The sequence below is a fragment of the Condylostylus longicornis genome, unplaced genomic scaffold (genome assembly GCF_029603195.1).
Source record: "Condylostylus longicornis isolate FDR11 unplaced genomic scaffold, ASM2960319v2 ptg000015l, whole genome shotgun sequence".
In the NCBI taxonomy this organism is placed as follows: Eukaryota; Metazoa; Arthropoda; class Insecta; order Diptera; family Dolichopodidae; genus Condylostylus; species Condylostylus longicornis.
The window spans coordinates 3489431-3516370 of NW_026577984.1; the positions used below are offsets into that span (position 1 = coordinate 3489431).

General features: G+C 22.4%; 1 protein-coding gene across 1 annotated transcript in view; it reads right to left on the reverse strand.

The window, feature by feature from the left end:
• LOC129605851 (protein similar) overlaps nt 1-26940 on the reverse strand; it is a 198671-nt gene that overhangs the window by 151801 nt on the left and 19930 nt on the right. The window contains exons 2-6 of the mRNA XM_055515828.1: nt 22083-22270; nt 21300-21526; nt 20992-21219; nt 20090-20256; nt 19898-20004 (exon numbers count right to left, since the gene is read on the reverse strand). Of these exons, the coding sequence (XP_055371803.1) occupies nt 19898-20004; nt 20090-20256; nt 20992-21219; nt 21300-21526; nt 22083-22270 (917 nt within the window). The remainder of the gene's footprint in view (nt 1-19897; nt 20005-20089; nt 20257-20991; nt 21220-21299; nt 21527-22082; nt 22271-26940) is intronic.

Consider the following 26940-nt stretch of genomic DNA (forward strand, 5'->3'; position numbering starts at 1 on the left):
CCAAGTAATTTTTTGGTTTGCAAATTAAATTTCGAACTAAATATTTGTTGGTGTATTTCGCGGTTACAGAACAGCACTTAATTCTATACTTAAAACAAATTTCAATTTTTTACTTTCATACAGATTTTATCATAGTTATTCACTTTAGCAGCCGTTTATGTATGCCCTCTTATAAAAGACATTTGCTCAAAAAATTTTCAAAACTCGAATTACAGGTGTAAATCAATTACATTTACTAATCATGAGAACATTACAGATAAAATTGAAAAATTGGATTAATCGATTAACTGGGCGTCCATTCCCTTTAAAAGTAAGAAATTGTAATTTCAGTTACATATACATATGTATAAATACAAATGGGTCTTCATGAAAAATTAAAAAAAAAAAAAATTATAAATCTGGAAATTTAACTATGGCGTAATAAATATAATAAAACGACAACAAAAAAAGTTAATCAGTTTTTTGTAATTTTATGGTTTGGAAAACATAAGAACTTTGTAAATTCCTTAAAAGTAAGAAATTACCGACTTTCGTCAATTTTTGTAAAACATCACAAGCAAATTCAAAAATATTTGAACCAGTGTTTTCTATAATTTTTGACATAATCATTTTTTAGATGGTACAAGAACCTCTAACTCTCCGGAATAAGAGATTTTACTTAATCCTTTAGTAAAATACGGAATTCAATAAAGTAAAAACAAAAGTAGCAATCAAAATGTCTCCATGTCAAAAAAAATATAATTTTACATTATGTGAATAACCTAATTAATTAATTAATGATTAATGTTTACTACGCTCGAACGCAATTTTGTTTTTCCTTAAAAATATGAGGCAAAAGAAAAGTGCATTAGAAAAATTTCATTGACAGATCGTGTTTATCAATACGGATATATTTTTGCAACTTAATTTGATCAAATTGCATTTACTTAAGAAACTATTGATGTTTTTTTTCAAATTATTTACAACTAAAATTAAAATTTCGATTGTAACTAAAGTTTTTTACTTATATTTTACAAAACCTTGTTTTCTGTGAATTTTAACATTTCATATTTTTAATATTCTCTTGATTTTTTTTGATTATTTAATAAAATTACTGAAAAAAATTTATTAAAAAAATTCATAAGGGAAGCAATTTGCATTTAAAATAATTTTGATATAATTAAATTTTTTAATTATTTTCGACACCTTTATGAAATATCAACATTTATTATGCAAAAAAAATTATTAAAATTCAAACATATGTACCTATAAATTTCAAATTCATGTAAAATTCCGCGGAAAACACAACGAAAACGAGAGAGGAAAGAAACAAAGCAAACAAAAATGACAAACGAATGTTAAAACACTCAAAAATAAATAAAAAAGTTTTTAAAATTACATTATTAAGTGAAAAAGTTGTTAAAAACTGAAATGAACAAAAACAAAAAAAAAATATTAAAGTTGATTTTAATAAAATCAACTTTACACTATAATTCTTGCAAGACCGGAGCAGAAGTATCCTCAGAGTTAGTTAAAGAAAAAATTAAAGAAATAAAACAAATATATTGGAATAAGAAAATATCAAACTTTATTAGAAAAGTAATTAGCTTTTTATAAGAAAGGATATTATAGCTGTATATTACGTAAAAACAAAAAAAAAATTAAAAAAAAACATGAAAAATTAAAAAATAAAAAAATTAACTACTGTAATTATATTAGAGAACAGGTTGTCAGTAATGTAACTTTATTAAACAAAAATAATTTAATAATAGCATAAAAATATATACATAAACGTATGTATAAATATATAAGTGTATATATGTATGTTCTGTTTACACACAAATAGTATACTAAAACCGGTTACATAATATAAAAAATTTCAAATATTTCTTTGAAATACTTTAATTATTTAACGTAGAAACAGAAAACAAAATTTTACGTGACTTGCACCTGAACATAAGGTAGATGACATTTTCAAGGAAAGAAAAATAAAAAATTTAGAAAAAAAAACCATAACAAATACTTGTAGAAAAGAAAAAATAAAGAAAGCACCTGTCAGAAGGGAATTTTAAAAAAAACTTTTCAACATTTTCAAATTTTTAATATCTTTGTTTCTGTTTGTTTTAGTTAGAGACCAATTCTATATACATCTAGCAAATATGTTTATAAATTAGCAATTTTATACAAATTAGTAAAAAAAGCTCAAATTTTAATTTTTGAAAATTTCTCCTAAAACAATCTTTGTGCAACATTTAATTATAAGATTGCAATGAAATTAAATTTTGAATGAAAATTTTTAAACAATATTTACTAATAAGAACACGAAGATTTCAAAAGTTTTTAAAATTTAATTGTACTTATTAATTATCTAACACATTTTGAATAATTTATAATATTCATAATATTAAGAATTTCTAAATCAATGTCCTTTTACCAAAATTTAAAAATTTTAATTTTAATCATCGGCTCGATTATAACTCATTCGACAAAACTAAGTTTTAAATTCATATTTAATTATTTAATTAATAAATTGTAAAATTTTAAAGATTTTTTTTTTTATTAAAAAAGATTTTAAAGATCTAATAAGCATATATAGCAAATTAATCATTCTTAAGTTCTTTTAAAATAATTGATGTTCTATTATTAACACTTACTGAATAAAAACAATCCAAATCAATTTAATATCTATTTATTCAATTATCAATTTAATCAAATTAATAGCTATTTTCCTATTTTTCGGATTCAATTTGTAATTTCCCAATAATTCCTGTCTACTTTCCTTTATATGAAATTTAAATTTTTAGCTCGAACTTTTATAAACAAATGAACTGATCAGATGAAATAAAATTATAGAAAATATTATTGTTTCTAAAAAAATTTTTTTTATGGAAATGTACTAAAAATATTATTTCTAGCTTACTGATAAACAAAAATATAAATCGAAATTTTAAAAATTAATATACATATATATTTAAAATAAAACAGAGTACTTCAATTAAACTTCTTGTACACTCACCTTTCCAAAAAAAGAAACAAAAACAACCATCAAATCAACATCTATATGAAATATGCAAATATATGTGCATCAAATAATGCACTGAATTCTAATTAATAAACTCATAAAAATATATATATATATATAGAATGAAAAATTTTCAAATTATATAATGAAATTAATCTTAACACACTAATTGGGAATTTAATACTCATTAAGTTTAGAATACAAAACCTTTATATCATTATGAAGAAAATTAAAAGTGATTAAATTTAATGATTTTCTTTTCATAAAATTACAAAAATAAAACAACATGAACACGTATATTTTTCAACTCTAATAAAAAATAATTGGTAAATTAAAGTAAATTATTTAAAAAAAAATATAACAAAAATATACATATTTACTATATATACGAGTATGTATGTGTATTTGTAAAAAGAGTACAAAAGATTATTTTTTATGAACATATAATTTACCAACAATTACTTTTTTTTCAATTTTTAATGGTGTCCACATTAAAAAATTTACTTCATGAAACAAATAGAATTCAAAAGAAACTATTCATTAAAGCGTCATCTTATACTAGAATTTTAAAAATGAAACAAAATCAAAAAGAAAAAAAGCAACCAAATTTACCATTTTAAATATTATATTAAGGATCAATCTAAAAAAAAAAATAAGAAGAAAAAAAAAAAGAAACACAAAATAAAATTCCTATAAAATGGACTTTTTCCATTTTATCTCGTACTTTTTTGATTTTTTTATATATATTTATATTCATGGCTAATTTTAAAAGTGGACATTTGAAAATAATAGAAGAGTAAGAAAGAAAAAAATGTTAAAGTGCAGGATAGTTTTTGAATGAGTCAAATGATGCATAATACATTTGCTTCATCAGCTTTAGCTCATTTTATTCCTCATCCTTTTCTATATATATATATATATATATATATATATATATATATATATATATATATATATATATATATATATATATATATATATATATATATATATATATATATATATATATATATATATATATATATATATATATATATATATATATATATATATATATATATATATATATATATATATATATATATTGTGTTTTTCATTATTTTGCCTTTATATTATATTTTTTTTTTTGTTCAAATATAATTCAAAATATTGTTATACATTTATATTTTTCGAACTTTTAATACATACGTACAATATATACAAACAATTTTAATATATATGAATATATTGCGTTATAATAGCTTATACAAGGATAAATCTAGCAAGGGTTACATAATAATATGTGTATATATACATGTATTATATATAAGTTTTACTATAATTTCCAAACGTTTCACTATTTCATCTTTTTCTCTGTTTTTTTCTATTCTATATTTTTATTTTCTTGTGATATTTAACAAAAGTCATTCGAAGCCAATGCAACCATAAAATTTGATTATAATCGTAAAAATGAGTTTTTGTTCTAGTATTTTTGTTTTCGTTTTGTTCAAAGGATATCTTTTTTCAAATACAATATCCTTTTTTTTTTTGTTTTTTGAAATATGAATGTATTATATTATATAAAAAATGTAACATTTCATACACGTACATATAAATATATACAAACGTACATAAACTTTATAGTTTTACTTTTGTTACTATTTTTTTTTTTACATTTTGCTTCATCATCCCGAAAATTCTTTGTCATTTTATTTTTAGAAACTATTGAAACGAATTATTGAAGTGCAAGAAAACAAACAAAACAAAAAACAATAGTTATATTTTTTTTTTAATTTTTTTCAAAAATTGTAGCTAATTTACTACATTAGTTATTTCCAGATATCATTAATACTATATGCAAAAATCATTGCACTATTCCCGATAATTATTCTTAAATGTTGAAGTTTTATACGACTATAAAAAAAATATATAGTGAATCTATTGCGGATCAAACCAAGCTAGTCAGTGGTATTTAGTGAAATAATTCTTTTGCTCCATTTAGCAAAATAATTATTACTTACATATCTATTAATATATTAAATGCATTTGGCACATAAATCAACAAAGTACAAAAATCTTGTATATTTTCATTTTAACGCACAATTGTTAAAAAACAGAAGTAACAATACAATCTTAAAAAGCATTTTACATTTTAGAAAATCTCCACAATTTATATTATCGCATTTTTTCTTCCACATGCTACAATTGCAGAACACCATGAATTAAAATACCATAAAAATATTCTATTATGTTTCGGTTTTGTTAGTTTCTATAATATTAATTCTAAACACGAATTTCCTACTTTTACTATTAAACATTCAAGATTTTACTGCATTTAGCTCTTTCCTTCACGACAACACTAATAGCATTATAAATAAGATCAAAAAACTAAAATTATATAGATTGGAAGCTTATAAATAGAGAAAAGGAAAGGATCATGGGAACTATGAAATGCAATGCAATTTTTTCCAGTTTTTTTTTCTGTTTTTATATTTTTTAAAATATTTTTAATTTTTTTTTCTTTTCAAAATGAAATTACTATAGTGGGATAAATTTAAAAGTCAAACACAGAAAGATAGTTTACAAAATAAAGAAAAAAGAAGTAAATAGTTAGAAAAATGAATAGGAATCATCATCTTAAAATGTTACTGTAAGGAAAGACAAAAAAAAAAACATAAAGTAACAGAAAAATAGAAAATAAGTAGAATTATTATTTTTCTTTTTTTTTTCAAAAATTGCTTTGGAATGATAAAAATTCAATAGCGAATTGCATTGTGTTAAGTAAAAAGTTGATTTTATTCTTTTTTCATTCAATCTTTTTTATTATTTAACTATGAAAGATAAGAAAAATCCTGTATTCATTTTCATATTACTTTATTGATATCCTTAAAATAAGATTTTATTTTTCTTATTTTTCATATAATATGTTTTATACAAATGCAGTTTTCGATTACGCATCTACTTCTTTTTCATTTTAATCTAATCTAAGTGCAATAAAAAATAATGAGATATTCTAATATTTCTAATTGGGTAAATTTTTAAGAAAAATTTAAAAATTTTCTTATATTTAAATTTTATCAGAATTTTTACTAAAATTCTTAATAATTTTGATTTAAGAGAGAAAATAAAAGAGCAAGACAAAATTATGGTAAATTAAAATGATAAATGTGCAAGTATGGAAAACTTTGAAAATTATAATAACAATTTCTAAGAAATAAAGAATTAAATGCATTTGCAATTAATACGATAAAAATAGAAATTTTGAATTATTATTATAAAACAATGGGGCTTATTATGAATATCGAACCACTAAGTTATATTGATAATTATCGTAAAAAGTTCAATATTATTATAGTAAATACACACCAATACATACAAATGATAAAATTGAAATTTTTTAAAATTTTTAATATTTTTGAAAATTTAATATCAGCTTTCTTAGTTTAATTTTTTTAATTAATATGCCTAATTATACGCGTACCCTGTCATGAAATATCTCAAAATTCACGTAATATACAAAATACCAGCGACCAAATTACTCTCGAGCAAAATTTAATTTAAGGAAATTTTTGTCTACTACTAATAGAATATATAACCATTTAATTTAGAAGGCAGTTGTATCTAACATTCCCAGGAACCCTTTCATTTCTCTCTACAAGAATTGACTATTTATGACATACTCGTATATGAAATTAACAATAAAACAAACACTATAAAATTTTTAAAGTCACCGCTTTAAAATTGTTGATATTTTGTTATTGTGACACTAAAGGATACACTTACTTTAAATAATTTGTATATAATATCAATTAACTATAAATATATTTGACATTTTTTGTTTTTCTAAATAAATTTTCACAACAATTTTTTTGTTTAAAAACAAAAAACAAATCATTTATCAAAAAGTTATTTGTCAAACTAACTATGTATATAAATTATGCATATATCTTGGTATTTAATATTTTTTATTCTTATAAAATTTAAAATTTTCATAATGTGTGCATACAACATAAAGTCAAAATTTCCATTTAGCACAATATTATATCATATTACATATAGAGGATAATATAGTAAATGTATATATATGTAAGCTACTACCATAATATGAATAAATATTTTAAAACTTAAATTATTATTGTAAAAATACCAAAAAGAATAAGAAAAGAAATAATAATAAGAAAAATAATGGAAACATAAGAAACGAATTATATTGTCAATAAACATTTGAAATATAAGAAAATTTTCTTTTATACAAAATATTATTATTGTGTATTAATGGAAATGCATTGTAAAATATGGAAATATTTGAGAGTTCGGATTGGGAGAAGAAAAATTATTGAAGAAATAAGAACAATAGCATTCAGCTGTCATAATTTGCATAATGTAAGTTTACTTCATAATTTATTTTTATTGTTTTTCTTTTAGAAAAATATTTTTTTTTCTGTTAGTTTATAATTTTACTTATATTTTTTATATTTTTTATACTATTTCACTAGTATATTTTAATAAATGTAAGGAAAATATAAAAAACAAAAATTGTTAAAATTTCATTGACTTCTATGTATTTTAAAAATAAAGTTTTTAATATAATTATACATAAAATACCTTTGATATATTATATACATTAATATAAAAGTTTTAAGTGAATGTATGTATATGCAAACAATTATTATTATAAGTAAATTTGACATTAAATTTATAACTGATACTCTAATATATAGAATATGTAAATGAAAATACTGAAATAAATTTACTTTATAATCACATATTTACATACATTTACACATAATCAAAAACTTATATGTATATATTTCTCTTTATATTCGATTGATATACAATACATACTTTATTTTTACTTAGATACTCGTATTTTAATACCCTAGTTTAAGTGCAATTTGACTTAATAAATTAGTAAAATTTATGAGATGCGCTAACATGCAATGCATGCAGTACTTTATTACAATTTTAGAATAAAATTTTTAATTAGCTCTATGTATATATTCTAAGTAAAACCATATTTAATTATCGTATTTTATATTTGTGTTATATAAAATATATAAATTATAAAATTTAGCAGATTAAATAATAAATTGCATGTTATGTGAAGTTGATATTATACTAATTTTTATTAATTTTTAAAAAATATTTAATTTGGAATGCTTAATAAACTAAAATTGAAATAGTGCTTAACACCGATACAAAAATTTAGCGCGAAATTATTTACTGTCCTTCGGAGTCTAATAACCCTGAAATTTCCAATACTAAAAATTTTTCCCTTATTTTATTGTTCAATTTTTTTTTAGCTAACTATTAAATTTTATTTAAAGAAAAAAAACAAAAATCCATGACGTTTTGACTACATTTTCAACGTATTTTTACTATAGTTTTTTTTTTTCTAAATTTTGATTTTATTATTTGCTTCTTTTCTTTTTTTTTAATTTACGTCTCCCAATTGACTACGTTTTCTTCTAGTATTTTTTTTTCAATTTTTCTTTAGAATTATTCTGCACATTTTTTGTTCTCTATTTTCTGCTCATACCAATTTCTCAATGAACGTTTTAAGGATATTTTGAACTTAAATGTACAAAAATGAATTTATATGTAAGTGTATTGCATTACAAACATACAATGATATTATATAAGTTTAATTTGTTATATTCATTTAATTCAGGATCCCTGTATTTTTTTTTTTACTTTAACTTAATTTTATTATTTCTTCCTTTTCTTTTTTGGTATTGTTATAGTTAAGCTTTATGTTAGAATTGAATTCAGCTGTAAAATAGTTTGCCAGAAACTGATGATGTTATATAGCATACAATTTTACAAACAAATATTAAATATCTTAAATGAATTTTATACAAAATATATAGTAGAAAAATAAAAGGATGTTTGAAAGCTACACGAAATGTTACATGTCTTAAAATATTAAAAAAAAATGAAAACACAGAAAAAAAAAATATATTTTACACTATAATTCCAAATAAATGTAATCGGATATCGGGTTCAATTTAATTTTTAAGTGAAAGATCTAATTTATGGTAATTTTAAATAGATTTTTCTAATAAAGTTAAAAAGTCTGTTATTAAATAAGAACTCAAAGTGATTTTAATGTCACTTCTAATTCTGTCACCCTAAAAGTATGCAATTTCTTGTCAACACAAATTTTCATTGCGTTTCAAAACAATTATAAATAGTTAAAGTAGTTAGAAATATAACTCTGGTATCATAAAACAACCAGCCTAGTTATTCCTGCTATACATAATTTAAAAATATTCTTTAAATAGGGATCTTGTTTTTTTATTTTGTTCTATGATTTAATGTTCAACAGTAGATAGTATTAACCCAATGATTTCAATGTTGAAAAAATAATTAATTTAATAATTTAAAGGCTTACCATATAAAATTGTTTTAATTTTTGTTTCATATAAACAAGATGACTTACCTGTAAAATAAAGAAAAAGTACATTTAAATATTTAATATGATCAATTCATATAAATTTTAAATTAAATTGATAAAAAAAAGTTTACAAAAATAACTATCGTTGTTAACTGTCTTCAATAAAAATGCAGGAAAAACTAAAAAATTTTAAACGAATTGTTCTAAACTAAATACCACTTGTAACCTTCTTTTTGACGAAATAATTAGAAAAAATAGAATATAAAAATGAATGCCCCGACGGAAAATTTTGAAAACATTTTTTATAATTAAATTTGATTATTTATTTCTAGAGCCTTCTATAGAACTAATACGATCCTGATTAAAATTAAAAACGATTTGATTAATTGTGTTCTAGTTTTAATTTTTCTACTTTTTTAACAGTCTTTCAGCTTAAATATTGTAATTTTCTTCTTTAAAAGAATATGTAGTAACTAAAAGTGAAATTTTCAAAAAAAAAATAAAACAATAAAATTCATGCAATACTAAAAGTATTTTTATATTTTTCATTTGAAATTTTTTTCTTGGTTTTCATTTTTGTTTTCATTTTCCTTTTAATTTAATTCAAGTTTTTCACTTTTCTGTTACAAAAAAAAAAAAAAGAAAACTTAATAAAAAAATTAACTGTAAGTGAGATGCAGCAATGGAAAACTTATTACCATAAGATTTAAATTGTATTCAAAACCAAAGACGTGGTAAATTTCAAACAAAGGGTATTCACATATATTCCAAAATTTAGGGTGGTCAGATACACAAAACAAAACTTTCTTTAAGTAGAGTAAATTTTTGAAAAATCACACACAAAGTTAAGATTCTAAAAAAAAAAACTAAATATTTAATTAGAAAACTTAGTGTATATATTAAAATTTTAAATTTAATTGCAACACGACTGTATTTTTAATGAAAAATTAATTCGGTTGAAAACAATAAAATGGATGTTCGGCACAACGCTAAGAGAATTTTCTCGGTTTTGATAGCATTGTAAAAATTTTCTCAATTGAAAAAAAAATGAATTTGAACTTGAATTCACTTATTATGTAATACTAATATTAGTATTAGAAATTACAGAAGAACTGCGAGAACTGAATTATTTAAAAAATCAATTTTTATTTTATATATATATATATATATATATATATATATACGCACGTGAGTTTCTATTTTAATTTTTGAATACATTGGCAAAACTATATAAAATACACTTCATATGTGGGTAACAGAAGCGGTAAGTGGACAAAGGGGTTAACTTACATTTGCATTGCAACACATTTTTTCATTAACAAATTGTAAAACTACTAATTTTTTTGTTACTTATATCCTTTGTGCATTTACCTCTTCTTTTGACGATAATTTTTTAAAATATTTTCTAATTAAAACGCCTTAACAAAAAAATTCAATAAAATAATTTTAAAAACCTAAATTAAATAGAACTTTTTAAATATATCTTGAGAATTCCAAAACGTGAGAACAGTTGGCATACCAATTCATAATAAATATTGGATAGGTCATGTCATGGCATAAAACCAACACAATGTCCTTATATTTATAGAATATTGTGCTGGATCTATGGAAATAAAAATGAAATTCAACAAAAACTTTTTAAGGAACACAATATTTTATATAATATATACATACGTACATATTTGCGAATAATTTTAACATAATATACAAGTACTACATTATAACACACTTTATAGTTATTTTAGTTTTGTATGTGCATATAAAAGCGATATTACATTTATGGGTACTATGAATAAATATGTACGAGAATGAATCTTTATAGAATGATGAGAGAAATGAATAAATTTTATTTTTTATATCTGATTTTATGCAATTCTTTTTTCTATTTTATATTATACGGTATACATTTTCACATATCTATATAAAATGTGTATTTGAATATTTTATTTATGTTGGTACGGTTGGCACATACACATATAATATGAAAACGTATCCTATTTAAAAATGATATAGAAAAGAGTGAAAAACCTATAAAATAGTGTAACAAAAATCTAAAGGAAAGGGAATTAAAAAATAAAAACTTTTTGTTTCAACTTCCCAATAATGAACAGAAAAAAAAATTATCAACTTGTTCACTTCACACTATTGCTATAGTTCCATTTGGAAGTAAGTTTATTGTTGGCAACAATTGTGATAATAACGAAATTGTCCTGATAAATTGTTCTTTTTGAAAATTTTCAATTTTTTCCCATAATAATTTTTTAATTTAGTTTTATTTTTTAATTTTTTTTATTATTTTTTTGTATATTCGTATTATTCAGACAGTTGAAGTCATATGCATTTGAACAAAGTGAAAATCATAAGATTTCATTTCTTACGTGTGTACCTACTTTTCGTGTTCTTTTTATTTTCATTTCAATTCGGAAAAGTAATAAAGATATGATAGTGCAAATTATTCGGAAGGCAATAAATTAAAGTTTTATGTCTTTTCAAGAATTAAAATAATAAGCAAAACAGAATGCGACAGAATACCAAAAAGGAATAATGGAAAATTATTCCAAAAAATTTGTCATCATTTTATTTCTATTAAGTAGTATAAGATAATAAAAATTTGTAGTCGGTACGGTACAGTGTAATATGCTTTTAAAATACTATTAAAAAAATAGAAAATACAAAATGACAAAAGTTCGAAAAAAAATTAGGAATGTATTATGCAATTTATTGTTGGAATGGTATAAAAAAAATTATATACGACAACAATTTTATGGGATAGAAAAAAATAAAATTGAAGATTTGAAAAATTTAAAAAAATATTAAATTTACATAACTATATATTGTCTTAAATGCTGTCTTAATCTGCGCATTCTATTAATAAAGAAAAAAAAGGCAATGATTTTTTGAATGACTTTAAAATGATTTTAAAACAATGAATTAAATGTTAAAAAGCCCAGAAGAAACTATTGATAATTGCTTTTGATTTTTAAACAACTTTAATTAATATATACTATACTTTTAACAATTATCAATACTCTCGATTCTTTTTTGATTCGAAACAAATCTATGGAAAAGAATTTAAATATTTTTTAAAAACAAATTGTAAATTAGAAAATTATTTGAAAACACAATAATTGATGGTGTAAACAACAAATTTTTAAATTATTAAATAATAAATTAAAAATTCTGTAGAAAATTTGCACACTAACATAGTTTTCTGTTCAAATAAAAAACTTTCTATTAAACAACAATTTACACAATTTACAGATTCGTAATATTCACAACTGAAAAGCACAATACACATTATATACATATATATAAGCATATTCGCTCAAAATCTCGCAATTTTACTATGACTTTGCCTCAATTATAAAAACAAGAATGTTTCATTTTTATTGCAAATTTAATCAAAATTTACCAAATAATTATGCAATGTTAATTGTATTGCAAATAAGCTAAAATATATTCATTTATAAAATTAAATCCGATCTGGTTTGTTTTGTGCCTAATTGCAATTTGGTATCTAAGACACAAGCGACAAACGAATGAAAATTAAAAACATTCTCTCCTATAAAATGAATGTAACTTATAGCGTACAGGAACTGGTGATATAAAGTTCATAGGTATTCAATTCGTAATAATTACAATAATACATATAAAAGAAAACTGCACAATATTATGCAATTTTAAAGTAAAACTATTTCATAAAGTTTTTTAACTTTTAATAAAACAAATTAATTCTTATATAAAATTCGAAACACGTGATTTCATTTTAATTTACAATAGCCTCAGTTTTCATATTTATTTTAAACTTGGAAGCACATGTATAAAAAAAATGTATTGTTTATACATATATATGTAAAAATGTAATTATAAACTGAAATTATGTTTTATGTCTATACAGATTTTCTGGAACATATTTCATTCGTTATGCTATTTTTAATGATAAAGAAAATAAAAAAACAACAGAAAACTTTTACTTTCAATTGTCAAAGTTTATGATGAATTCAACAAAAATTTATTTACTTAATTTTCAATTCGTTTTCAATTTATTTCAATTGTTTTTCAATAATGAAAAATAGTAAAAACTATATTATGGTTTATAAATATAAATTTATAGCAGTTTTCAATTTAAATATTTTGTAATATGTACGTATAAATGTATGTATTTTGCAAACGAGTTCACGAACAGCATGTGATTCAATTGAATCTTTATTATAGTTTCTTTTTTATGACAAAAAAAAATTGGAGCATAAGTATATTAAATGTGTTTTAACAACGGATATTTTTTGTTACATAAGAATAAAATAAAACAAAAGTACATTTTAAATAAAAACTTTTTATTAGAATAAAGCCTTTTAACTATTAAGTGTAAACCGATTTCAGATTTGCATCATATTGCAAAATAAAAATGAAAATTAGGATAGGTTACAGGTTAGATTCTAAAGGTTCTAAATAATTTATTTAAAATGAAAATAATTTATTTTTCTCAGGATAATCACACCGAGATCAACTGCTCAATCTTCTATTCTCTTGAGCCGGTAAATCAATTTCAATAATCCCGTATCGGTACAATAAAACGAGTAAACAATTGAACAATCTGTTTAAAAAAAATGCGATTTAATCTTTTACGACAAATAAAATAAATAGTAAATTTCTGATAATCCTACCTACATAGTCAAATTTAAAATAGCAAACGCTCAAAACTATTAATCTAAGTATCTGCAATAATATATGTATGTTTTGGACAGGTCAATGAAAACTGAATTTTTCACATTTTTTTATATAGTAATACCGAAAGAAAGATTCATTTAGGAGAATATTTTTTATTAGAAAGGGTGCAGTTAAACGATGAAAAATATGATATTTATATAGCAAAACACCAGCTCTGTATTAAATTTGAACGTGTTTTCCTATAATAACTGAATTATGTTTTATTAAGAGAAGGTATGAAAGCTCCTCTGAAAACTTCTTGAACTGCGACTTATAACCAACACAATCAATATTATTGAAAAAAATTTCCAGAGTACCAAGTTCGTGAACGTAATGCGAACAAACATTGTGCGAACAGTATTGCTTTTATATCGATTTTAAATTAATCCATTACGTCCATTCGAATTTGTTCGTTCGTAACTGGTAAAAATTTATGAACTGTCGCTGGGACGGACATATAAAAGGATAGAAAAAGAGATATTAATGATTTAATTAAGAACTAAGCATTCTATTTATAGAATATTTATTTGGCTATATCTCAGAGCTCATTAGAGTTAAACTCTAAATTTCAGTTGGCTTAACAATTTTCTTAAAACTCCTGTTAACAAAACTTCCTAATTGCTAAATACAACTAATGTTTGATTTCCTACTATAAGTATAAAACAAAACCAATTCAAACAAAATATTTTCAGATATAAAAATATCTATACATATTACAGCTAAATACAAACTTGTTTATTGTTTTTTTTTATAATAATTAAAATAAAATAAATTACGTCTGAATTACATTGCAATTAATATAAAAATTTTGTAATAATTTTACAATGAAAATGCAAAAATTATTTTCAATAATGTTCATTGAAAACATTCATTCATAAATGGAATTTTCATTTTTCTCTATTTTAAAATACTAGCTATTCATTAAAAGATTTGCAACTTTTTTAAGAAATAAAAAATTACATCGATTAGAATAGATAAATTGGCGGTTTTGTTCTATAAAAACTTTTTATATAAATTTATACCAGACATAACATTTTATTTCATTTATAAATACATTTATATAGATAGTAAAATATCTACTATTATATATTTTAGACAGAGATTAATACTTATGTGCAAATGTATGTTGTACAACAAAAAGGGATATTCGAAAATTGGAATGAACGGAAAAAAGAAGGAGATGAAACATACAATTGGATTTACTGCAGTAGCAATCGAATTATTACCATTACTCCCAGAATATTTTAAAATAATATGTATATATAGTCAATTTAAAATGATGTTGATAACATCGTTTAGTTATTATAAATATCTGAACAATTACGAGTAGAATACTGTTAAACTTTATATTTTAAAGTTAAAAATGTTTAAGTTTAAAATAAGAATATATTACAGTTCACTTTCTTCAGTTTACCTCAAATTTAAGAAAACCAAATTTTAAAGTTTTACAAGTTTCTACTTTTATTTGAGAATTACTTGATATGAAATTCCTGAAACTTAAAATGTTCAAATTAATTTGCGGATTACATCAAAAATATTAAAACTAATTAAATGAGAAATGCAGTGAGACTGAGTTTTCAAACAAATGAAAAAGAAGCAGAATTTAAATTTCATATTTTTTATAGTTTTTAAAAGAATGATTTAACTAAAACCAAAATAAGATCTAAGATATTGGAAGATCTTACTAATTTTTCAAAATTACTAACATTCAAATTTCAAAATATCGAAAATATGGAGGAAAAAATATTTCTATGCTAATATCCTATACTAGATCAGACCAAAACTTCTTATATGTAGTTCCTTATTATTTTTTTTTTCTTTTGTTTCTTCTTTTAGTTAAAACAAATTGCATAAAATGGAAATGACTTTAGAAAAAATATTGTTGTTAAATGCACTCGTGCAAAGAATTTATTATTACAATAAAATGATTTTAAAGTAATTAAGTATTTTATAAAACCACACTCTATATAATTCAATTCGATTCACTTATTTGAAAAATAAAAAATAAAAAAGAATATTAAATGAAAAATAAATTTGAATAGATTAAGATAATAAGTTTAAACGTAATAACTTGTAAATTTAAAGGAATTTAAAATAAGTGTATTATATATATACGTATGTATATCTTTTATAGCATACTGTAATATAAATAGTAATCAGAAATATTTTCATATATTAAACTTTCTATTAGAAATACAGGGAGTGAAATTTAAATAATTGGGGAACACAAAAAGAAACAATTTTTATTTATCCAGTACGGGCAATTCAATTATCACTAACATAAGGATGTGCATTATAAAACAATAGTAATAATACCACCCAAACCCATTTCATTTGCAGTTAAGAAGTATTGAAACATGTGAGTATGTCTTATTTATTACATCAAATCTTAATATGATTTGAACAAATCACTAAAATGTGCAAAGTAATTTGCACATTCAATCAAAACGATGAATAACTAATTTTTGTTCAAAATTTAATAATAATGTTTTGATTTATACCTTAAGACACAAGATAAACAGGAAAAATAATCTGAAAGTTTCTGCTAAATTAACGAAAATAGAAGTATTTAGTTTGGGCTAAATTAACGAAAAATTAAACAAATTATAAGCACAATCTCATACAATTTGATATCTACTAATTAAAAAAAATTTAATTTTTTTATAGTTAATAAAGAATGGCTAGAAATTAATGTTTTTCGTAATGACCAGCTTATTAATATTTTTTCGTAAGAGAAGAAAGGTTGCAAAATCATAAAGATGAATTAGCCCAAAACACTACATACTATTTACGCGTGCCTTACAAAATACAAATTACTTAAATTAAATACATACATATGTACATATATTATAATTTTAAAATTTTAAAATGGTGAACAGCTGATAGAAATAAAAATTCGTATAAACCAAAAAACATAAACATGCAAATGCTTTTACCAAAATCGATACATCAATAAATATAATTAATAACAAACAAGGGACGCGTCACAAATCATAACTTGTACTCTTTTTTCCAAAACGAAAAAAAATTATTTCTATTTTTAATATAGAAAAATTATTTGCCATTCATAATTTATCAAAATTATTTTATAATAATGCACAAAAATTTTTAAAAACCAGAGGAAAAAACAATCACCAAATTAAAATTAGTAACAAAAGCATAGTTCATTTAAAAACAGCAAGAATAAAAATAAAAGAAAAAAAATTTTTTTTCTCCAAAAAAAAAAAATTAAAAAAATTAGATTGATCAGATGAGCACTTAAATTTGGTCAGCACGTTTAAACTATTTCTGTGACAAACACATAATAAAATTAAAAATAAATTGGCATGATGTCTTAATTTTTTGCTTGTGATTGTTATTATTATATACATAACTATAAAAAGAAAGCTACAGAATAATATTAATTTTTGTTTTACACTGATACTAGTTAGAAGAAAAAAAAATTGTTCTATGTTTGTAAATATGTATGTATATACTTAAATATAATACACTTCCATTTTAATTTTGTCATCAATCTTTCCCAATGAAATTTTCGATTTTGTATATCAACAAATTAACCTGTTAAGAGATTATGTCGTATATATGCGTCAATTTCAAAAGTTCATTTTTTAGTTAATGTCGTATATGTGCGTCATGCCGAAAAAGAAAATTGTATTTGCCATAAAATTTAAAGTTAAGCAAAAAACGAAAATTTACCTGTTAATAAAATTTCGTAAATACGCGTCTTCCCTTGAAATTAATTGAGCACAGTAAATCGAGCTATTAAAGAAAATATAATCGCTTAACAGGTTAAGCAACGATTTTGGAAGCACAATAAAAAAATGATTAATATAAACAAAAAATCAAAATCTTAACATCAAAGGAAACAACTAAGTAAAAAATAATTCAAACATTTAATAGAAATCAAGGAGGCGTCACTTCTCAGTATTTCTGAAATTGTTTGATGAGTGTTGTTTTTGGCATAGACAGATATCCGTTCAGTTAAATCAATTAAATGGTCTAATAGAATAATTTATCAATAATTATATACTAAGGCATTATTTTTCAGCGAATAATTATTTATGAATGGAAATTGTATAAATATTAATTAAAATAAACTGAAAACTTTAGACATTAAAGGTTGCAACTATGAAACGACAAAAGAACAAAAATCCTAAAAACAAACAGTTGTGCAAATTTTAAATCAACAGAATTTGCAGTTAACAATTAAATAATTATACTAATCAACTAAAAAGACTGCAAAACTGTCTATATAAAAGCCGACTACAAAAGAAGCAATTATTACATGATTTGTTTATTTAAATTTATTCATGTGCAACTCCATCAATTACAAATTAGTTTCTTAAAACGAAAACTAACAATAGAAACTGAAATACTTCACAGAAACAAATAAATCCGTTTTAGAAAATTTCTAAGTTTTTTAAAATTTGCTAGCAAAAATCTTTACAAATACATTAAGTTACTTATATTTTTTACTTTTTATTGTTCACTACGATTAGTAAAAAATAAGGTGTAGAAAATGGGCAAATTGTCAAATTTAAACAGAATAAAAAAAATTTTATTGTGGATTAAAATACAAAAAAAAACATTTTTTTTTTTCCTAAACATAAAAGAAAAGTCACGAGCTTTTGAGGTAGTCAAAACCAAAATACATTTTTTTTAAATAATTAAAAACAAAACAAAAACTTTTCTATAAAACATAAGAACTAAATAAACAAGTGGTGAAAATTTATATTTTGTAAAAAAATCTGTTTTTATTTACTTTATACTTTGGAAATTCTTAAATGAGTGTCAAATTCTTAGAAAAAGCTGAATTCCGAACAAAAACAATATTGCCTTCAAAAAGTTATTATGTACTATAAAAAAAAAATTAAATAAAATTCATATGTGAGTTTTATATTATACAACTGGAAAATAAACGCAACCGCAAGTGTTTTTAAATAGATTTACAAATTTCTTTTTTTTTTTTTGGGTATCAAGCAAGAAATCATCTTCAACAACAGTAGATCAAAATAACAATATAAGTTCAAATATGTCTCAAAAGGGCACACATTAATCGAATGCATACATAAATCTATCTACAATTGAAATACAAATATGCTTATCGAAAAAATTATTAAGTTGATGGATTTAGAAATTCAATATATAAAAAAATTAATCGTATATTTATTATGAAAAAATGTTGCCAAATAAATGTCTTAAGTATGAGCCTGTATAATTAATACAATTATTGCAATTTACTAAAATAGATCTTTGTACATATTTTTTGCATTAAATACGCCACCTTATCAAAGTGTATTTTCTTTTTAAACGCTACAAAAAATACCATTTTTACCTACTTTCATTTCGGATTCATAAATTCAGTTTTACTAATATCTATACATGCCACCTATGCCGTTGGGTAATTCTCGATTTATAAAAATTAGGAGTAGGGTCAAACAAGAAACTACAAAATCTGATTTTACAATTTTAATACTATCTAATCAAAAAATTATCCGCAATCTCTTTACATCAAATTTGAAGAAAAGTAATTGTCAAGTCAAGTATTTTAGGGAAAACCGTCACTCTCATGAAATTGATATTAACAGTGAAAATATTAATAAAACCAATTTTCGAATAAAAACAACTAAGTGCCTAAGTGGTTTTCATTTTGATTAGAATGTATTGACGCATAAGGAAATTTTAATGCAACAAAAAAAACTTTGGAAAGTCATTGAAAATTTTGTAGGAAAGCCCTATTTGAAGCAAGTTATTCTGAAAGTCAAAGAATGGAAAATCCCATTTACAACAGTATTATAAAAAAAATTACTTACCACTTTTAAAGGTTGCCATTAGCTGTTCTGAATCACAACTATGATGATAATTGTATAAAGATTTACCAAGCAAATCATCGGCTTTATAGTTCAATTCTTGTTGCATTCTAAAAAATAAAAGAACATTTTTTAGTAAAGTTTTTCTGAAAAAGTTAAAATGTACAATTTTAAGTTTCATATATATAAACTTACTTCTCATCAACATATGTAAATTTCATGTCAAGTGAATGTTTTGTTAAAAATGTTGTAGTTCCCAACGGTATTTCAATATTTGATGGATGAGGAATTGCTCTTCCAATTGCAATTAAAATTTTTTCACCTTCATTGTTTACAATCATGTGACCAACTAAATGTATAACCTAAATAATAATAAATAAAATTTATTAAAGATGATCATAATAAATGAAATTAATGAATTTATTTGAAAAAAAATTTTAATTTAACATTTTCTCATTTCAAAGCCATAATATAAAATTATCTAATTTCAAAGCCCAGAAATCTTAATTTATATTAAACAAGATAATTAATATATGGAACAAAAATTGAATGAATTCAATCTGGGTATAACAAATAGTAAATCGTTCTAAACTAAATGAATATGTAAGCAAAATTCGTTTTTCAAATTTATTTTTTTTGAAGACAAATTCGGAATTGCTAAAATTTAGTGGCTACATATACTGTTTTCAATATGGATTTAATGAGCAAACAAACTTGCAATGCAAAAATTATCTTTGATTAGAATTAAAATGTAAATGAAAAATATTATATCATTTTATATTATATAATTTTATCTTAAATCTTAAAATTAGGGACGCAAATATTATATTTATATCGAACACCTTAAAATTTGGGATTCATCGTGCCATTAAATAACAGGATTAAATAAAGTTTTGATTTCTTGGATTACGAATTCAACTTGAATTTGTGTTTCTTGAAATATACACTAATCAAATGTTTGAATTCTATTACAAACTTTGTGTTTTTATCATAAAAATGTATATATGATTGTGATACATATGGAAACCAAATTTATACTTTCAATTTTGATTACAGAAAAATCACTCCGTTAATAATAGATCAATAAATAATATTACCTTATAGGAAGCACTTTTTATATTGACGCTTCTGCCACGGCTTGTTAGTGTGCATTTAAATCTTAAAAAGAAATCACGATGACATGTTTTAAAATCTTGTTGCTCTTTATCATTTTCTTCTTTAATAGTATCTTGTGAACTATTTTTACGAACATTTAATGCTTCCTTTAATTCATCATGGTCACATTGGTGAATATATTCCCATACTGGATTACCAAGTATATCAATCTAAAATAAGAAAATAAAATTTTTATAAAAATAATGAATATGTACTTATTAAAATAAAATTTTTAAAATTCTATTATTACCTGTGAAAGGCCCAAATAATCTGAAATACTTTCAGATGAATATGTGATATCCCCTTCACTTGACAAGATCAAAAGAAATCCATCCAAGCAATTATTTATCAAATTTATTGTATCTTTATTATTCCAAAAGCGATCAAATGGTTTTATTTCATTGTCTTCTGCTGGAATAGAATCTTCACATTTTCTATCTGTTTCATCTTTTATTTGTAAATCTTTAATTTTTGGGACTAAAATAAAAAAGAATAATTGCATTAGTTTATTTTATTCTAAATAATATCCGAATAATTTCGTTTTATTAAAAATTTAAATAATATTCTAAGGTTAATTGTAAAGAACTGAAAAAAAATAAATTTATAGAAAAATCAAAGTTTGGACAAAAATTTAATGTTTACTTTGTTAAAATTTTAATTAAGTTCTTTCTACTTTATTACAAAAGCTTTATAAAAACGTAAATCAATAATATTACTTCTTGAAGTTATACTTATACCGTTTTTTTTTTGTGGGTACGTAAAGCCCTTGCATTATGTACAAATTAATTACAACCTGTTAAATATATTTTTACAATTTATATTATAACTATTATGAAAATTACTCAGTTATCACAAAATGAAAATTTTAACAAAACTGTTTACATATACAAAAAAAAATACATTAAATTTTCTTATTGCAATATTAATTTTCACAACATTTGTTCAAAATTTCAAAAAAAAAAAATAATAAAATGTTTACTATTTCTCTTACACCTCACTATATTTAAATAACCAAAATAAAAATTATACTTACAAAATTTTACAACATCATGAATCTTTAAAAATGATATAGCCAATCTCATAACAGATGCTTTATCTAATTGTTCGACTTCTTCACGTTTTATTGGTAATCCGTCTGCCAATTCAGTAAACAAATCCGTTTCGCGAGACCGACGACATCTTGCAGCGTCACGAGACTTTTCCTTCCTTTTCTCATTGCTCCTAAAATCAAAAACAAACATAAAAATTATTAATTAAAATTTATTGAATAAATTAAAATGATACTAAAATTATTTATAATTAATATTATAAAGAATTCATTAACTTAAATTTTTCCATTAAAAAAATTAGCAACTGGAAAAAATTGTTTTTTTCTTTAAATAAAAATATAACAGATTCTAAACACTCAGATACAAGATCAATTTGTTTAATGTAAAAAGAAAATTTCTCGCTATACACAAAATACATTTTATTCAAAGCTTTTCATACATACTTATATGCACATAAGTATATAAACTATTGGTATACTCTCATGTACGTAAGTAACTATGTACACATACAAAAATTTATGTACTTTAAAGAAATAAAGTTCATTTTAGAATTTTTAATTATAACACTAATGTGTACATAAATACTATACATATGTTGTGTAATTTCATATAATAACTTACATAAAATTTATAATAATATAAAATTTAGAGTTACCAAATAAATTATTTCAACAGAGGACAATTTATTTCATCATGGCCATCACATTATACAGCGTTTATTATTTTTTCACAGTTTTAATTTTTGTTCAAACATTTTATAATTCAATTTTTAAGAGTCACTTAATTTAATAATGTAGTAAAGCCAATTCATGTTGAAATTAAATCGAAAAAGAATTCAATATTTAATTATATTGTTTAAACAAAATCAGCAGTAAAGCGCAGACTACATGAGTCAAATAGTTTTCATATTAAAACATTATTAATCTTAATCGAATATAAAAATAAGCAAATTTAGCTCAAGATAGTTATTGTAAATAATAGATTATTCAAACGTATTCTTGTATTTCTTTATTATACAAATAACCCGTTTTTGAATTTAGTATCCCAAATTGCAATAGTAAATTAAGCGATTAAATTTTCACACTTGTACTAAAATGAAAAGCATCTACCAAAAATTTTTTTAAAGAAACAACTTAATTAAAATTACAAAAAAACTCGTAACACCTCTTAAAAAATTAATAATAATAAAGGGTGCGCACAAATTTTAACTGACATAAAAGTCCAACGGTTAATACGATTTCAATTTCGAGTTAGTAAACAAAATTCTAAATTATAAGAAGTCAAATCTGATGTGAAAACCATCATTTCGCCAAGAAATCCTTCTTTAGAGGAAGCATATACTGATCATCCTAATTTATGCGAATTTTAATATGTATATGGTATTATGACCAATTAAAATGTATACATTGTTAAGTAATGCACACATTAGAAATTAAAACATATTGTAAAAAACAAACAGTTTATTTAAATTTATTACATACTTACTTAAGGATATACATATATAACTTGAGACGTATTTTTGCGACGTCAATGAACTTTTATAATACGTGATCTAAGGCATAATTTTAAAGGTCACTTTTGCAATAAAACAAAAGAACAAACAAATAAGATTCACTTTCATAAAATCGTCTTTATGAAAGTTCTTTTTTTTTTTTGCATTTGAACATACATTCAAAACAAATTGCATAGACTATAAATGTGCGAGTACAATAATATACATATATATATACATTTCTAGATATACATGTATAAATGTATATGCAATAAAAATTTAACTTGCATACTTATATTTTATTCATAAAATTGCGCTTGCACACATTTTTCTTAGAAACTGTAGCGGCATTTTTCGAAAAATTATTCAAATTCTTACGAAATAATTATAATTTTTATTAAATAATTATTTTAGATATTTTGCAATTGCTTAAAATGAAACAAATGCATAAATTTTGTCTGTCTATCAAAAAGTTTATTTAAAATTTAAAAAAATATTAGTACTTATTCAATAAAATTAAAATGAAATCTTTATAGTTAACAATAATGTAGCGCGAAGATAACGGAAGAGTTGTTAAAAGATATTTTCAATTGAAGCAAATTTCAAGATTTGCATATAATAAAATCCAAGAAGAATTTATTCAAATTTTATTTTTTATTATATATTTTCAGCAAGAAATGTTTAAACTTGTCTCGTGTTTTTCACAATTAGTACTCAGAAGCCGATAAAACACAATTTCTACGAAATATAGGCGAAATACTGGAAAAATGTATCTACAAACTTCAAGGAAGTATTCATTATTTACCGTTTATTGTTGGATGTTTTACTACGTACGTTAGTACAGAGATATCCGTCAATTCTTTGAATTTGTAACAGAATAGAAATTATTCTCTTGAGATATAATATTTATAGGATAATAATACAGACTCACTGCATGCACAGTTTTAAAAAACACAGATTTTATATTATGAATACTTTTGTATAGGGTATTTGTATTAAAACCCTGAGGGTTACTTAAAAGAAATTATGTACATTTAAAAAATTTTGCTTTTTTTTGGGAAATTAGAAAACAAATCTGAAAAATTAACTTTTTTAAATTAAACGTTAATTATTTTTTACTTCCGGAATGTGAAAACAAGCACAAATTTTTGCCTAAAAATAAACATACTTTTTAAATCAAATTGTAATACTTCCATTATGTTTGTACGTATATACATATATTATTAAAAACTTGTAAAGCGGTAGCAACTTTGATTTATTTAAAAGAACATGTGTTTACATGTAGCAATATTAAACGATTTTTCGTTTGGCGACTCAATTTACAGTGTATCAAATTACAGTGTCAAACAATTAAAAAAGTTTATTCAAAATATAAGCAAATTGAATTTACATAATGCATTTATAATTTGCATAACAAATCGCGACGGAATATGAGTATCGTATACAGGGTGTTTCACACAAGATGGCAAATAATTTCAGGGATCAATCTTTGATCAATTTCCAGCAAAAAATTGTGTGGGTAGGGGAGGGCTACATACTGTTGAAATAAAGATACCAGATTTTCTCTGCATATTAATAAATCCTTATAACTTCGGAACCGTACGGCATAGAGTAACCATCTTCGTATAAGGTGGCTGGTTTTACTTGTGATTGATTGCTCTTTATGTGCGGTCTTACAATCAATTTGATTTGACCCTAAAGCTCGTCAAAGTTTATATTTTTGTTTTTTTTTTAATTTTTTTTAAAAACTCGAAATTTATTACCCCCATGCGAAACACCTTGTATGTATGTATATGTATGTTCAAACTTTTTCTCAGAATTTAATAAATAATTTTTTTTTTCAATTTAAATATAATTAATTATTCAAAAGTCAATTACAATATTTAGGTAGCGAGCAAATTTTTATAATAAATTGACTATTTTAAATAAAGCGATTACGAGTTAAACTTTTTACGGTATACGTGTTTTTCTATATTCAAAAATTATTCAGGCGTTGAAAATATCCAAAATGCTTGCATTAGTTGCAGCAGCATCAAACTCTAATTTAATTTGCTTAAAAAATTGAAATGTGCAAAACTAAATGACTTTCAGAAGATTTAAAACATTGCTGCAAATGCTAACTGTTAGCATCGTGAGTAAATTTGAAAAAAAAAAACATATAAAATTTCCCAAAAATTTTCTAAAAATTTAAATTAAAATTAATTAAACTTTTATTAAACATACATATATGTACATACATACATTACAGGTACTTGAAAATCTAATATAAAAGCAAGCAATATCAAAAAACAATATGTAACTATGCGGGAGATTAGGTTTTGAGTATTGGTAACACTAATATCGATGGTATATAATATATATCGATGGTATATAATATAAACTACAAATAAAAATTAGCACAGACATATTGTTATCTTCCTGCTAATTCAGAATTGTTATCAATATTAGATTTTCATATACAACTTAGGAGTTATTTATTACTTTCCTTGTTTATATACATACTAATTAACATACATATATTGATTACAATTTTTCTTTCATATATGAAAGGTTTAACTCACATAAAATCTTCCATATCGTCACAATCAATAAATTGACATGGCGCTTCGCCATAATAACCATAACAATAACCATAAGTCCAAGGTTTTGTTACTTGACAGGGTGCATACGGTCCATTGATGTTCTCGTAATAAGGTGGTGCCGCTGTTACATTAATTCTAGTTTGCGGTAGTACAAAAGGTGGTTGAGGAGGAGGTCGAGAATTTGGAATAGATGATGTGGCAATAAAATTATTACAACTATTTGGAAAATTTTGAACTATAATTGTATTATCACAATTCTGTCCTACATTACAACCTATTTGTATAACTTCATTGATACCACATCGTTGTTGTGGTGGTGATATTGACTGTAATGTGGGTTGTATTTGTGATTGGGACGGTGCGGAATACAAATAATTTTCTTTGTGTTGTTGTTGCTGTTGCCTTTGTTGAATATTATAACTTATTTCTGGTTTTTCCAAGCAACTTGAAACAGTGCTGCCATTATGAATAATATAATTTGAATAACCATTTGGATTATAATCATTATAGCATTGATATCCATTTTGTACATTGTTTATGGAACAATTTAATCCATTCGGTTGTGATATACACTGGGGTAACATATTTTGATTTAATGGTACTCTATTTTTTGTCAAATTATTATGATTGTTGTTATTTTGAACAAAATTATAATTTGTGTTATTGTAAAAAGGGTAATTGCATGAATTTTGATTAACTAAACACTGAGACATTTTTTTTTGTTTTCTCCTCTAAGTAATTAAAATTTAAAATTAATTAACAACTGAA